Raw genomic sequence first — 16,847 nt, forward strand, 5'->3', positions numbered from 1 at the left:
TTCAAGTTCAGGTGTCGTGTTTAATATTTGCAACTGTTTTTTTTTCTCAAATTGACCAAGATGGGACAGGGGGGATTATAGTAATTGCAAACATTTTGCTTCAAAATATGGATTATTATTATAATTATTATTACATTTGACTTTGGGGTAGATAAAAGGAGCACAGAAGAAGGGATTTACATACGTACAGTACAAGTAGAAGCATAGCACCATTTTACACTGAATACTGGTGTTCTTAGCTTTGTGTCTGTGTACAGTATTATACTAGAATTACACTCTTAACAAAAGGGTGGTTTGAAAGAAGAAAAGTGATAGCTGTTTCTGTGTGGGAAGGCGGGAGGGAACGGGGTGTGGCTGTCTTGTCAATGCCATCGGCCACCAATAATCCAACACTTCGATTTTCAACAGCTTTTTTTCTAAAACTTCCCAAATCAAATGTCAGACATACATCATTCCTAAAAAAAAAAAAAAACATTTGTGATGGTGAAACATCCAAAACTAGTCGACAATAACTTCAAAAAGACACTAATAATTGTTTTTCTTCTTTTTCAGATTCGTTATGTGGAAACTAGTGATTGATGAGCTCTCTTTCATTCCCCTCCATTTCCTTCATAACAAAGCCAGTCAAAAAATTCTCCAGAATCAAAATGTACAACATCCATTAGTCTTTACAAAACACCTTTACATTCTTTGGGCTGGGTATCAGTGTCACAAACTAGATCCATTTTCAAGCTCTACACACATTCACGCTATAGAGGCTCTTTGTTGTTATGGGTGGAAGACCTTGCTCAAGCAGGATCTTTGCTTTTCAAATGATCTACTTCTGTTGTTTGTATTCATCATCTAATGGGAGCTTTTTGTGAACTTCTTTGTAACTCTGCGATCAAGCCAGTGCTTTGCATTGCCTATTGCCCCCCCACACTCCCAACACTTCTTCAGTCACACATGTTTTCTATGAAAATATACTGGGTTACACTAAAAGTCACCATACAAAGTCTCTCTCACACGACCCACATTATCAAGTTTGAGCTCTCTCCCATGCAGTCTCGCAACAACACGGATGATTCTCAAAAAACATCACTTCTTTATACTGCAACGCAAGAACTGATTGGCTATCTCCAGGGAGGCAGCAAATACTGTCACCCCCCGACTGATACAAGAAGTAGGATCAAGGAACGAAGACTCTACACACACACACACACTGCAGCCTCCTACGCTCAGGCAAAACAACACATTCTAGACGCTCCTTTGCCAACGACTACAAGCTCCTTTGCTCCGAGGCTTTTTTTCTCTGTTTGATATGGCTTATCGCTGTAGTACACACAGACTGAGCCAAAACTCCATCGCCGCCTTTAATCATGGACCCAGGCCCGGTTCTGCTTTCAACTGCCATTTAAGAACTGAGATACAAGTGAAGTGGACTGCATGAGAGTTTCTGAGGCCTATGAAGAGAAGGAAGGATGAAACACTAATGACCGCTAGGAAAAAATCCACCTAAGTCATTAAATTTAAAATTAGGGTCATTTTTAGGATTTCCCCCCCCACTGTAATACCAAAGCTCACTCCTTAACCATTTGTCCTCCTCTATTTTACACTACAAAAACACAAAATCCTACCAAGTATTTTTTGTCTAATTTCTATAGAAAATATCTTTTTACACGTGTAATAAGACAGAACTAACTTACAAGTCACTTTTCAGCAAGATATAGACGCTTGTTTTAGGTTAATTCCTCAATATAAAAATAATATCACTAGTTGCATTGGCAGATATTTCCACTTATAATATTTAAAAATTTATTTTAAAAAATGTGCCAGTGGAACTAGTACTATTAACCTAAAACGAGATTTTATGTCCTGTTGAAAAGTTACTGGTAAGTTAGTTTTGTCTTATTTCAAGTGTACTAAGATATTTGCACTAGAAACTAGACAAAATATATTTGGTAAGGCTTTGTGCTTTATCAGTTTAGGCATGGGCCATTTACGATTTCCATCATGGTTCTTACAAAAGTCTGTAGCAGCAAGTCTGTAAAGCAGCGGACTGCAGGCTAACTAGTGGAGCAGACAGCCTGACTAATAAGCCAGATAATATCAGCTTGTTGTACTCAGTGTTAACTTATAAAAGGGGGAATGGGAAAACAGTAATAATATTATGTGCATAAAGACAGTTAATTTGAAAAATGACTAAAGCTTATGGGTGTTTGTTAACATTTTTGCTTAATTCAACAGAGAATAGTTATACAGTTTAGAGGTAGGAACCCTGTGTATCTGTAAGAACCATTTCTTAAATCCTATATTTATAGCATAAATATGTTTAACCATGATCATTTATAAATATTTCATTTCTGAAATTTTCAGGACGCTAAGTTTGGTCCCACCCAAACTTTGGCAAAACACTGGAAGAGAACTGAAAGTATCAACAGATTAGATTTTGATACTAAAAATAATTATTTTTCAAGAAAATAATTTAGTTCATGTCATACACTTTTGCTTAAGGGTTTTGGTGTAGTTACGTCACATCATACAGTGAGAAGCTTATTCTGGCCCATGCCTACTGCGTGTTCATGCACTTGTATTTGACGCCAGTAAGAAAACAAGGAGGGCTTTTTTGAAATTAAGGTCAAATTTTCCACACAGACACCGCACCCTTTATAAACGCCACTTCCTCTGGTCTGTGAAGCATCACTGCCTAATCCTTCCTGGTCTGGTTCCAGACTGAGGCAGAAGCAAAAACAAGAAAACAACTTTCCGCATTCCTGAGAGGACAAGTACCATCCAGCAACTTCAAACCCTTACTAAGTTCAACATCATAAGACACGAGGGCCAAACGAACACGCCCACTACAAGATACGCTCGCTCCGAGTCATGCACATGAGGATTGTATTATCAAAAACGCACATTAGCTCACGGAATCACACCACAGATTACAAATTAAAAAAAAGGTTTTAACAGTGATATTTCTTTACACAACCACATTAAGTGCTGAAGTTGTCAGGAGGTTGAGGATATACTGTTTGTCACGTATAGGGCTCTCTGACTGGTAAAAAATAATCCCTACTATATACATATGCATGAATTTTGTTATTAGGGGTAATATATTTTTGGAAAATATATTTATATATATATATATATTTTTTTTTTTAATATATATATACTGCTTTGAATATTGTAATTTAAAATAAAAAACAACACAATTCACTATGTTATTGGCACTTAGAATCACTAAACCCGTTATACGTACAGAAATTATCCTGCAAATAATTCAGTTAGACTGTAATCTACTTTCTTCTAGCTTCTTGTCAAACATAGTTTGTAATTACAAAGGTAAAAGAATCCATTTTTGTCCTGGAGACACAGTGTTTAAAAGCACCTTCTACAAAAAAACACCCAAGCCCAATCCTTCCTATTTTTCTTTTCTTTTTTTTTTAAATACACCAAAAGACTTTAAAGCTTTGTTCTGGACTTGTTTTTTTTTTCTTTTCAAGAGAACGGGGAGGGGGTCTTAGAGAGCACATCACTGCTCTGTTTGACCAGAAACCACGAAAAAGTAAAAACTCTGTTTCCAAAAGCAACTAATAAAAGCGTACAGTTATTCTTTCCATGCAGTCATATAAAATACTATGGTTTTGTTTTCTGTTAGGCTATACTTGGATATTTACAGGTTTTCTTTTTATCATACAGTAAATCTGTACACAGTCAGACTCTTTCAAAAAAAAAAAGTCCATAATCATCGGCGTACGGTGTATTTCTATTTTCCTTTCAAAGTCTCCATAGACACTGAAGCTCCCTTGTGATTCTACCTCTGAAGAGGAAAACAGGAACTTTCTCTTTCCTTAAGCCTCAGCGATGGCTGTCACAGAGTTCCTTACGAACTCTGAACTTTCCCTCTTTCCTAGGAGTAAAAATCTCTCAAATCAAGGAAGGGAAGGCGATCATTTTTTTGGAGGGAAGAAGAGGTCTGTGACATCCAGAAGACCCACACAGACATGTACAGCAGTTCCTACAGCTTTCCTCCAGGAGTCATTGGTGCTGGTGGTTAACACCGTCAGTCCTGTGTGATGACGAGGCTTTCTGCTGTTTCTGCGGCTGTGGTTTGAGCTGCTGCTGGTGCCTCTGGTGGTGAGACTTCTGCTGCGTCTGCTGCTGCTTTTGTTGCCTTTGCTGCTGCTGCTGCTGTTGTTGATGCTGTTGTTGTTGCTGCTGTTGTTGTTGCTGCTGTTGTTGTTGCTGCTGCTGTGGTAGTGTTGCCTGGGTGAAAGCTCCCTGTTGCTGGAGAGGAAACGCTGCCTGCAGAATCAGCTGGGTAGACTGGTTACTGTGAAGAAGACGAGTGCCCTAGCAACAAAACGATGGAACAAATTTTAGAAAATGAAGTAGATATTTTGAAATGTGTCTTTTTTGTAAGTTTTGCACGTCTTAAACATTTAACCATACATAATAAATGCTATTAAGAGGCTGAGTGATTTATTAAGTTCTGAGGTTTTCTCCAAACACTTTATTTAAATATTCAACACAGTGAGTTGTCTAATTTCAAGATGGTTTTATTCGGACAGGTCTAACAATTGTGCAGTTTATACTGACCCTTTTGAGTGGTAATTTTTTTTCATAGTTGCTAAATTATTATTTTTTAATGCATAAAATTCACTGAACTATCAATCTGCTCTAGATGCTTCAGACCATTTTTAACATCTCACGGATGCAAACAAACATGACGTGTTTAAATGGGCTCACTGTGCCCTCTTCTGTTACCTGCAGGAACTGCTGTTGCTGCTGCCCCTGCTGGCTGTTTTGTGCCACTACAGCTGTTTGGTTTTGGCCATCGGGCTGACCTTGAGACGATTGGGCCGGTTGTAGAGTTAGGGTCTGGGTCTGTCCCCCCTGCTGAGATGAAAAAAGGAAAACACTTAAGAGAGGAGAAAGTATTTAAAAGTTCTCCCATCTTTTTTCAAAACTTAATAGTGCTTTGACTTAATGTCGCTTCATACAGTCAAAGACCAAAAACAAAAGTTGTGTCATTAAAAATAAATATTATCCAATATTAAATAGGTTACTTCATTACACCAGTTAAATTTAGCAGTGATATTGTACAGTTTAGAAGCACACAATCATATTTTTATATCTATTGATATTTATTGATGCTTTCATGGAACCAACAGTGAAAAAATGAGTAAAACCAATACTCTTAACCATAATGTTGGTTTTGGGGTGTATAAGCATCATAAATTGGAGTTTATTGTTCCCACAGTTAATCATAATTCTCATTGTGTTGAAAGAAATTAACCAATAACAAAAACAACACAATAACGTATTGAGCCTACCTTGTCAAAAAACCTAGCAACTGCAAAAAAATTTTTATGACTAATATGCAAGATGTTTGTCAACATCATATGAATGTTTATTTTATTTACCTGCTGGCCACCAAAGGGGTTGTAGGCTGTAACAACCTGCCCCATAAACATAGAGGTGGGCACCATGACAGCACCACATGCATGCATTGGAGTTGTCACAAGCTTTGTTACGAGCTGCTGCCCTGCTGGGAATCTGGAAGGGAAAAAAAAACATTTGGGTAAGTTTGTTATTATCATACATCATATATGATTAGGACCTTTTTTTTTTTTTTAAACAGATAATAAAGTTTGGTTATTACCGGATCTGTCGGTCCTGTGTGAAGGTGGCCACAGCGGTGCCTTGCTGCGTGTTGTTCTGCGGGAGGCTGGTACTGATCTGCAGCACGTTTGGCGGTCCTGGTTGGGAAATCATCATAGTGTTGTAGAGCGGGGCAGAGACCGATCCCTGGGCCTGAGGCTGAGCCTGGGCAGTTTGCTGTGGCTGACGCTGTAAAAACAAACAAGCAACAAAATGGGAATTTACATCCAATTTTTTATAATAAAGCTTTATTTGTCTGATATAGCTGCATTTAATAAGCTGGCATCCTCAGTTGAAATTTGATTTAATATCTTTTTTATGGTGATGAGATAATCAGAGATACAGATGCAGAAAAGTCTGAAGAAATTTCGCTTCATATGAAGGCGGAGAGAGTTTGGCACAACTCTAATCCTGCTGAGAAATGGTCGTCATCTTACAATGACAAGCATTAATCAGAGTAGCAGCCATACTATATACTATATTTTCTTAATCCTATAGTATGCTATATTGATTGTGTATGCTTTTCTGTATATGTGTTGTTTAAAATGTTAAAGTGAATGTCTTTTTGTAGAATGTTCCTCATAATAGTGTAATTCATTTTGATTTGATCTATGGCCTGTATTTAGTATTTGCATCTGTTTATTTTTGTAGCTATTTTTATTTTGAATTTGTTGTGTCATCTACTGTATGTACGTTATGTTTTTACAGTTGTTTATGTTGAAAGTGTGGACACCAGGAAGAGTAGATGTAGGGATCTGCAACCAGTGGGGAGCCCAATAAAAGAAAGGAAAGGCAGCATAAGTAGTGTGTACCTGTGTGTGACCCACCTGTGCGAGTGTATTGGTCTGCTGCTGTAAGCTCTGCTGAGGAGGAGGAGCTTGCTGCTGAATGGTGAGCTGCTGAGATCCCGAATGAACAGGGTTAACTGAGGGCTGCTGGACCTGACCAGCTGCTTGTTGGACCGAGCCCATGTGTGGGAGCTGGACGTTCATCATTCCACTCTGCTGCTGTTGCTGTTGTTGCAGCAGCATCTATAAAGGAGACAGCAACTGTCAGAGCAAAGTAGAGGCGGAAAATGTTGATTTGCATGTTTTTTTGTTATTTTGATGCTTATGCTAGAAATAGTGTTAACAGAAACAAAGAAATTATCTCATCAGGGTACAGATTAAGGTACCGATATCAATTTAATCGGTACCTGAATCAATTTAATCGATTGAAAATTGAAAAGGAAACAATATGTAAAACAAAAATATAATTTTTGATCCAAGTTAGGTAAACTAAATACAAACGAAATGCTGAAAACAAAGCAATCTACTGGTCTAAAGAAGGAGGTGGAAATTCTGCTTCTGTTGTGTTCAAATTGTATTTTCCAAAATTAGAAAATCTTGGGAAAGATTCCTCAAAAAGTTACAATTTTACTTTAGTCTTTTGGCATTTTCCTGAAATGTCATTTAAGTGTGACATCTACCCACAAAGCACCAACAAAGCTTGAATAAAAGTAGAAGACATGTGTGGCACTAAGATAAATATACCATAAAAAGGTATAAATGCTACATATTATAACTAAATGCAGAATAAGAAACTTCTTATTATAACACATCTGCAAGTTGTGTGTAGAATCAAGCCCACCTGTATGCCCTGTCCCTGGACTCTCTGCAATTGATCTTGGATGTGTTTCAGCTCCTCCTGCTGCCGCTGGATGTTTGCCTGGATCATTCGGGTTCTCTGCTCCAGCTGCTCCTTTAGGTGCTGCATGGCATTCACCTGTGCTGAGAACTCCATCACCGGCTTCAGAAGACAAAGAAGAACTCTATGATAACACACTTTTTAATTAAATTTAACAAGATAGGGTCCTTTAATATACTCCAGAAACCTTAATTTTGTTGAATGAGAATGTGAAGCTGTATCAAGTAGCTTTAGATCCTTCTATCATCCATTTTATGGGTGTTTACTGCCCCCTACTGTTTTTAAGTTAGTCTTTTTTGTACAAGTATCTCCTCTGAAGTAGGTGAATTCATAGCGCAGTTTTACTATTCTTACCTGTACATTTGCCTGAAATTGCTGCTGCTGCTGTTGTTGTTGCTGTTGTTGTTGTTGTTGTTGTTGTTGTTGCTGTTGTTGTTGTTGTTGTTGCTGCTGCTGCTGCTGCTGCTGCTGCTGTTGCTGAGTGATTATGCCAGGATTCAAACTCTGTCCTGTGGTCTGTGAGCTCATTGACTGCAAACACAAAGAAGATCAAACACATCAGTAGCTAAAGTGCATTGATATAAGAAAAAGAAAAAAAAACATCAAGTATAATTAAAATCCATTATTTTCATCAATCCTACCTGGCTGCTGATGGATGAGCGTCGCTGAGATGCCATCTCCATGGTAGAGGCCAGGGACTGCCGAGGGGGTGTCGCCATGTCCATGTGCATCTTGGGAGCTGTTGCTGCAGAGACAGAACTTCTGGTGACTCTGCTGATCCTAGTGAAACACTTCGCCTTTTACTTGTACTGAGTATGAGGATTTAACTCATTGGCATAAACCATGTATCCTTACAAGTGCAAGTATTGTCCGAGATATGAGACGATGACTTCCTGGAGCTCCGTGACGATGTCGAAGGTGTTCGGCTGTGGTCAAACCGCTCCAGAGCTTCCTTCAAGCTGGATGTGTTCAGCTGTGACTCCGAACCAGAGTCCTGACTCTACAAATTTAAAGTAACACAAAGATTAACAATTTTAAAAAAAGGTGGTGGATACTATCAGAAGATTGCAACTAGAAGTGACCGAACATAAACAAGAAAAGCATGATTCTGAGAACTGACTAAATCCATTTCTACATGATGGATTACACATAAGTTTTAAATATATTTTCACTCCACAGATGCTGCCAAAATTTGATTTTTCAAAATCCTACATTTGTATTCATGCAAATAAAGACTATGAACCACAGTTAGCAAACAGTCAGATGCCAGTGCTTTTTCAATAACTGGAAGAAATGAATTAATGTGCACATCAACAACTTTCACTTCATGTAAACTAGAGCTGTTAAGTATTAGAAAAACATGCATTTTTGTTGAATGTTACAATGATATCGAGAACAATGCACCCCCATTCTTCTCATTCACGTCATCAAGTTGTTGCCACCACTTTTCATGAGCTTTTGTTTTCTGTATAAAGTGACACCCAGGTATTGGTGGGTCATGTAGAACCAGACTATTCTGAACACTAGGTCAGAATGACTGGTTCTGCTACAACAGTAATTCTTTTTTAAGAGATTAAAAATTTTAATATAAACACTGTGAATTTGATTCCCGATACATGTTCCACACATAAGACTTTTCCAGCAAAGCTCGTCCAATGCTTAACCAAAGTTGAAGGTAGAAACAGGTCTTAACTGGTTCCATAAAATAACTTTGATTTTTCCATATCCACAGAGCCAGCTTGGCGCTATGTCATCGTGACACTATAAACATCTCAACCAATAAAAGTTCTCAACAGCTTAGTTGCGGAGGAGAGCACTGCAGGGAAGCAACACAAATCATATTGTTTACATCCGCATCCCTGCAAACAGATGCACTAATTTTCCCTGCTTTACTTCTTATTGCTGTTTTGAACACACTGTGGTTTAGTCTTAACAGCCCCAAACAGTTAACTTAAGATCGCTACCAGCTGCAAAGCAGAGATATAGACAGAGTTTGAAGTGAGATTTATTCTATTAAAACACAATCAGTGTTTAAGTACTCAGCAGGAAATGACTTTTACAGTTTCACTTCAAGATCTGCTGTATGCACATTGACCTACTTTAACTCTTGACAGGTGATATCAAAGAAACAGCAGGAAGATGAGATCCTGCTAATCAAACATTTTAATCAATGCTGCAGCTCAGTTATTAAAATGTTTTTTGGGTTTTTTTTGTAGATTAGACAAAAAATGATCAGTTCTTTGCTCCGGCCCAGCTCTTAAGCAGTGCTAAAATGGCAGGGGATGTGGGGTGCCAGAGTTTGTGGCGATGATAACACAAAGAACTGCTGCTATATAACTCTTGTCTCAGTTTCGCAATTGAACTGGTTTAGTGGAAAAAACCACATTGTGGTTTTAACATTGGCAACCACATACAAGCACTACTGCAAGTACCTTTTAAGAGACCATCTATATTTTGCAGCAGTGTGTCTCAGTCATTAAACTGCCCCAGCAAAGCTTATAAAATGAACACTGGTGACATTAGCACATCTGTTTACAGTTTACCATCTCCCTGAACATTTCAACAGAAATTCTAAATACCTCCAACAGTTTCAAGTGATTTATTTTAGGTACTGTGATAACTTGTCTCTAAGGCTGTGGAAGAACCACTGCTACTGGTGGCACTAGTTTTCCTGGATGGCTGCCAGGTGTTTGCAGGTCGAAACATAACTGCCATAGTTCACTGAATTCAAGATGAAACAGTAGCAGCAAAGGACCACAAGCTCTAAGCTGTGGTAAAACAAACTTCTACACCGTCTCAATCTAGTGCTCATTAGAGTTTTTCCCACTGTATGAAACTAGTTGACTATTGCTAAACAGAATAGTTTGGAAAATTATTTGGAAATATTTCCAATTCTAACCTACAGAATATCTGAGAATATAGCCAACCTGCAAAACATAAAATAACTTGTTGCACTTTTGTTACTCTATAAATAACAGAATATACATCATATTAAATGCAGCACCTACTCATTATTCTGCACAATAACCACAAGAAAGCCATTACTAAACGTGGCCAGTGATTTTCTTCATTTTCACTCATGTATACTGAAGTAAAATGTTTCAAACAAATTAAAAGTTGCATTTTGTTTTCAATAAAGGAGTAAAACATGATATGAATATTTGTAAATACATGGACTAGAACTGCCCAATATACCAGATCGTAGAAGTTATCGTAGTATTAGTGTGTGTAACATCTATATAGCAAAAAGTTGCTTAGAAACAATGTTTAGTAGGGTTATTATATTTCAATTGCCATGCATGGAAATTCTGCCTATCTGTAACGTGTAATATAGCTTGTTGGATAGATGCTCTATTTTGGTGTCTAATATGAGTAAATTAAAAATAAAATCTTGGTCATGCTTTATTTTTTTTAAAAATTTTAATAACATAGCTTCCATTCACCAGGCATGTCACAACTTCTGTAACTAATCTGGTTGAGAAAAATACAAATGAAAAACTTAAAAACAAACAAAGCATTTCTAATAGAGCTGACTCACTTTATCAACAGCTGCCTCTGGATTGGTCTCTTCAATTCCCAGCTCTCTGCGCTGCTCCGCCCTCACCTCTGCATAGCTGCATAGCAGATTTAAAAAGAAGGATTTCTTTATGGGGATGCGTAAATAAATCAACAAACAATAAAAAAGGTAGTTTTTATAAAAAAATGATATGAAAAAGATAATATATAAAGGGTTTTGTACCTGACCACTGTGTGTGTGCAAACAATAAACTCAGGTCTGGAGTTCCACTGATGATAGGTGATGTAGTAGTGTGTCTGCAGCCAGATCCACTGTTGACCTTTAGTCAGGAAGCGATAATAACACGACTTCCCTTTTCCATACTGCATCACTGAGAAGGCGAGGGATAAAGACAGGCAAAACAAAAGATGTTACGAAAAAGGCAGCGATAGGAACTCTCTAAAGAATCTTGAATGAAAGAGAAACTGCAAAGCCTCACAGTGTTCGTGACATTTGGCGAGTGTCTCCAGGTCATCCACGTGGTAATAGTCATACCCTGATGTTCCTAGAACCTCAAAAGGCAGGTAGCCTATGATTGGTGGAGCTCTGAAGAGAGAAAAAATACACATCATAGGAATTAATGCGTAATTCAATATGTTTCAGAAAGTTTGCCATTAATTTTTCCCCCTACTGTCCATGTTCACCATTTCCCCTTCCAGATATTATACAACTGAAGAATCAAGGAAAAAAATCTCCACCTGAAGTCCAGAGTAAAAGTAGGAGATCTTTGTGTTCACATGTCCATCTGTTTCTAAACCATTTTCAGGAGCGCAGTGTGTGTATGAAAATGGGTCAAGTCTGTTTTCATCTGTCTGCCAGTGCATATGTACATGTGTGTGAGTGTGTGTGTCTTATGGTTAGAAAATAGGCAAAATCAGGTGTTAGTTTATTATTGTCATCTCTCTCCTTGAGCCAAATCTACTGGAGTGGTTTATTATGTCTCAAACTCAACAGGCCTTGACAGCAATCTTCGGTCTTAGGAGTAACTTAAAAATGGACCACAATGGTAAATATGCCTAAAATATAATCTATTGCATGGATGCAACGCTTGACTGCATATATTAATGCAGTTTATTTCTTTCCAGAATGGCACTACATGCCATTTTTATATCCTCCCCCACTATATTGCCAAAAAACAAATAAATACAAGTTTTTATGTTGGTTATTTGTGCAAAACTTTGTGAAAAAAATGTCAAAATTTTACTCTTGCATGCTGCAACTGTAGAGTAAAATAAAATACAATGAAATCTATATTTCATGTAACAGCCGAGTACTAGATGGTCAAAGAAGTAGAAAAGGAGCAACAGTTCACCACTGAGATCAGCAAGAATTCCCCAGACCAAATAGTACTCATTATTTTAAATTCCGGCAGTTGAGATAATAATAAGAACAGTTGATTGATAACGGTATAAACACTGAAACGAATCAGACAAAGCTTTTCCAGAAACGTGCATGACCAATCTCTATATGCCACCATGCTTGCTCACAAAGCAACCGCTTGTGATACACAAAGCTGTCATCTCAAAGCCAGATTATAAAGATGTTCTGCTCATGCCGTCTTCCCAAATTGTGTCATTAGTTACCTCTAATTAAGGAAAATTCTAAGATGAAGTAAAGAACCAGTGGAAAAGTAGTCAAGACGCAGGTTCTGCAGGTTGAGGCAGAACGGAAAGAGCCGTGATAGCGCAACAGTTGTTACCAAACCAAAAAACAAAGCAGAAAAAGCAGAGGTCAGCAATCTGAACCTCTACTATGCCATCTGCACCATGTTTTAAAATGAAAAATAGGTCAAGTTCTTTGCTAACTTGCAAACTTGGGCTGCAAACTCATTTTTAAGTTTAAACCAGTAAATTGGTGACAGAATGTCTGCAGAGCTCTGTCTGTCTTAATGCATGTTGATATCATCCAGGTAGGTTTTAAAATGCAAGAGAAAGTTGACTTTAAAGGATAGTTTAAATCTAGTTTATTGTTCCCAGGATTCAAATCTTGCTGATTATACTCACCAGCTAAAATATACTTGCAAAGAGTGATTTAACACACTAGAAACACCTTCTTTGTCTCACAAGGTATTACAGACATTAAATTTCACAAATCTTCCTGTGTGCTACTGGAAGATTTTATGTTAAATTCCTTCTTTGACCTAATTTCTGACAACGAAACTCCTCCTGAAAATATTTTGGAAAGGCAGACGTGAATGGAGGAGAGGAATTCCCCACATAGAGTTACTACAGAGTGTGTTTACCTGTGGTCTAAAAAGAGGAATTTCCATTCTAGACTGTGCCTTGAGGTGAATTCTTCATTTGGCTCCTCGACTGTGCACATTTCCTACAACCACAAAAACAAACATGAGAATCTGACCAGAAGTATATTGTATGTAAGATGACAAAAGGCTCAACTGTGTAATCATCCTGGCAATACCTTGATGAACTGAGGTTTGGCCAAGCGGACGGTGGCTACAAAGCACACCTGGTCGTCGAAGGCAGGTTGTAGTGACCGCTGTAACACTCCTGCCAGACCATTCCTCGTAATGTTTGGAACTGCAACAGAGAAAACTTTGTACTCTCCCATTAAATGAAAAAAAAATATTAATATCAGTTTATTGTTTTCACATTTTGTAAATTTTTGTGTTATAAACTAAGAAAAACTACAGCATACCTGTGAAATAGAGGTATAAAAATGTTTTCACAAATAAGAAACTGAAAAACTTAATTTACAAGCCACATGTTTTTAAATGTTTTCAGTTAAAAGAAGCAACATTTTTCTTACACTTACACAACTTATAGAATATAGTGAACTTATAGTGAACTTTGACATGACAAAATGTGGAAATGTTAAATAGTATGGAATAGCTACTGATAACATTGCTGCATGATTGAATGCTTTATATTGGTCAAATTGTAAAAGAATGAGACTGTAAAGTAACAATATCATGAAACATTGCTAAAGCATCCAGTATCATATTAACAATGAGTGTGAGTACAGCAACATACCGTTATTGAGGGATTTGAAGTTGCCAATAAATTTCACATATTCATAAACCGGAGGCTCTTTGGGGTCAATTGCTCCTCGCAGCATGTGACAGCAGAACTCCAGATGATTCTTAGCTGAAGAGGAAGAGATAGACAAAAAGTTACTTAAATTACAAATTACATTTCTGTAGATTTGTTTACAATGTTTCAAAGTAGGAAAAACAGATGGCACTGAATCAGTATATTTCTAAAAATGAAAGTCTTCAGAGTAACTGTCAGAAGATAAAGTGAATCCATACAAGTTATTTCCAGATTTTAGAATAAATATTTTTGGAGACGTTTTATTAAATTTCTGTTCAATAAATCTTGCAGCATTTCAATCTAAAGCACAAAAATAAAATAAATTTGACACTGACTCTTCATATAGTCACTGTTGAGGCTCTCCAGTTCAGTTGGGTGTGTAGACAGAACCTTATACACTTCGGAGTGTTCCCCAACAGGCAGAAAGTTTAACAAGTTCTGGTCCACCAAGTCCGCCTGGAAAATACAAAAATTCAGGCATAGAAATACAAAAACAAAAGAGTGGTCAAACTCTTCACACTACTACACAGAAGCTCTTAAAGCTTTTAATCTGAACCACAACAACAAACAAGCCCACAAAATGCATTACAGCATCCACCATCATGCAATGAAAGACCAACCCAAAATGAACAAACAGAAGTGGTAATACTTACTGGTAGGTGTTCTAGTAAAGAGGTGACGCTCTCAGAGACATAAAGGATGTTCCCATCAGTCATTATTGCTATAAAGAATCCATCCAAAGCCTGATCCAAAAGCAAAAATGACACTGTGAAATGCTCTGTTTACTAGCAAGGGAAAAGTGCAAATTATATTCTGAAATTAATGGCTGGTCTTCGCCAGTCAGAGAAGATGAAATAAAAAATTTACACAAAAACAGAAGCTTTTTTTTTTAATAAGCTAAAGCATCAAGTGCAGATATAGGTCTGGTCAAAATGTCACATAGACTTAAAATTGGCATGAACACCTCATTAGATTCTTTCTTTAACCCCTTAACTGGCGGTATCCCATCCATGAGATAAATCTAGTTTGTTTGGATACTCTGCCTTTTTCGTCGCCAGTTAAGGGGTTAAATTATTTATCTGAACCGTTGATTTCCCCAGGATAAAATAACTATCATTTTTTTAATGATGCCAGTTGTACAGGTTTTATATATTGCTCTTTTTCTAAACAACACTGAGACAAAATTATGCATGCAAATGTAAATATACAGGAAAAATATCCTCTGTTGCACATTAATAGTTCATAAATGTGCAACAGAGTTAAAGTTGTGGTTTTATTAAAAGCATTTGAGAACTTTAATGTCTGCTTTATCTCTTCTCAACCCAGGTTTAATGTGTGTTTTGGACCAAGATCATTTTAAAGGACTAGATTTTAAAAAACTATCACCCTTAGATGAAAAGGAAATTTGGTCTAGATGTTCTGGAGCTACCCAGAACCCACCAAGGCTCAAACCTACTGTTTGAGCCTGTGAACTGGAAGATGCTGATTAAGTCCACAATCAAGTTTTAAACAAGAAGTTAGGGCATTGAATAAAGTGGATGGAACAGGGATGACTGCAAACAAATCAGGACTCTAGAATAATATTTTGCACTGGTCTCATTGGTTCACCAGCACAAAAGTTAGGTGCACCTTAATTTTCAACCTCACTGCATTTAATATAACTTTATAGGTTCCCCTTTCTTCACAAAGAATCTGAAAATCATTCAGGAGGTGGTCCTAAAATGTTATAAAAAAGTGCATTTGACAAGATTTTGCCAAAATCTGCAGAGTTCTGACATATAAAGCAACATTTTATCTAGTTGTGTGGTAAATGTGCCAATTTGTGGCACTTTGTGCTTGCAATATTGTAAACTAATTCTGTTTGAGATAAATAAATTGGAACAAAACTCTTTATACTAAGAATCAATATATGTGGCTCATCATCTGATGTCGTTTCTGAACCAGAGCTTTACGTTGATGGCTTTGAGTCAGAACATTAGTAATGTTTTTGTACCATTCAGACCTTAAATTTTCTATATCTTGTCTTCTCATCCACTCTGCAACCATTCTATTTATCTGACTAGCCTATACTAATCATCTCAACTCTGATTGCAGAATACTAACGTACATGAACAGCCGGAGTACAGCCAATGCCCTTCGCTGGTTTAGAACACATTATTGGCCTAATTTGTGTTTTGTTGAAACTCAGCAATAGTTTCAGTGTCTCAACTGGTTGTAAAAGTGTAACCTATGATTTTTTTCAGGTGCACTATTAAGAAATGAGGCTGCATTGCCACCAATTTGGCCACTCCTCCAAATTCTTAAATTTCACCTCAAATCAACAGCTAGATTGTATAAACTTGGACCCAGATGAGCGTTCCAACAGAACAATGATCCAAAACATGCATCATAAATGGTTTCGTAATGGATACAGTGGGATAACTTCTTTAACCCTCCTGTTATGTTCCGGGTCAAATTGACCCGTTTTAAAATTTACAAATTAAAAAAAAATAAATAGAAGCATTTTTTTTGCATGAAACGTTTTCTATTTGTCTTAATAGGTGCACTCTAGACATAAGTTGAAAATTTATTCATTTTACACATTTGTACCAAACCCTAGGTCTACTTTTTACATCGATACTGTTCGGGTCAATTTGACCCGGCAGTCAGGTTAAAGTGCAAAAAAAGATTTTATAATGTCCAATTCTATATGTTTCCTTGCAGTTATGAACCATATTTCACCACACACACACTCACACACACACACACGCAACCACACACACACAAGCCCACTTTCTCACTATTATCTTTACTTCACTAGGAAACTGTGAGAAAGCAGGTGTTCACACAACCTTTGACGGGAATCTTTTCTGTTCCTGTGGACAAACTCCACCCACACTGAGTGGACACTCAGCAGAAGTGGAGAAAAACAT

General features: G+C 37.3%; 1 protein-coding gene across 8 annotated transcripts in view; it reads right to left on the bottom strand.

Annotated features, from left to right (window-relative positions):
• The window catches only part of clockb (clock circadian regulator b), a 27,414-nt gene continuing 10,567 nt past the window's right edge, over positions 1 to 16,847 (bottom strand). For 7 of the 8 annotated variants that reach the window (XM_032562498.1, XM_032562496.1, XM_032562493.1 and 4 more), the window contains 17 exons: positions 14,589 to 14,678; positions 14,271 to 14,391; positions 13,876 to 13,989; positions 13,304 to 13,422; positions 13,128 to 13,210; positions 11,325 to 11,431; positions 11,069 to 11,216; positions 10,868 to 10,943; positions 8,185 to 8,329; positions 7,971 to 8,074; positions 7,684 to 7,860; positions 7,273 to 7,431; positions 6,471 to 6,674; positions 5,645 to 5,832; positions 5,406 to 5,538; positions 4,747 to 4,878; positions 1 to 4,332 (listed from right to left, as the gene is read on the bottom strand). In XM_032562498.1, coding sequence (XP_032418389.1) covers positions 4,018 to 4,332; positions 4,747 to 4,878; positions 5,406 to 5,538; positions 5,645 to 5,832; positions 6,471 to 6,674; positions 7,273 to 7,431; positions 7,684 to 7,860; positions 7,971 to 8,074; positions 8,185 to 8,329; positions 10,868 to 10,943; positions 11,069 to 11,216; positions 11,325 to 11,431; positions 13,128 to 13,210; positions 13,304 to 13,422; positions 13,876 to 13,989; positions 14,271 to 14,391; positions 14,589 to 14,678 — 2,415 coding nt within the window. In that variant the 3' untranslated portion in view covers positions 1 to 4,017. The remainder of the gene's footprint in view (positions 4,333 to 4,746; positions 4,879 to 5,405; positions 5,539 to 5,644; positions 5,833 to 6,470; positions 6,675 to 7,272; positions 7,432 to 7,683; positions 7,861 to 7,970; positions 8,075 to 8,184; positions 8,330 to 10,867; positions 10,944 to 11,068; positions 11,217 to 11,324; positions 11,432 to 13,127; positions 13,211 to 13,303; positions 13,423 to 13,875; positions 13,990 to 14,270; positions 14,392 to 14,588; positions 14,679 to 16,847) is intronic. The other variant, XM_032562500.1, reaches the window with a different exon arrangement.

Source organism: Xiphophorus hellerii, chromosome 5, assembly GCF_003331165.1.
Source record: "Xiphophorus hellerii strain 12219 chromosome 5, Xiphophorus_hellerii-4.1, whole genome shotgun sequence".
NCBI lineage: Eukaryota > Metazoa > Chordata > Actinopteri > Cyprinodontiformes > Poeciliidae > Xiphophorus > Xiphophorus hellerii.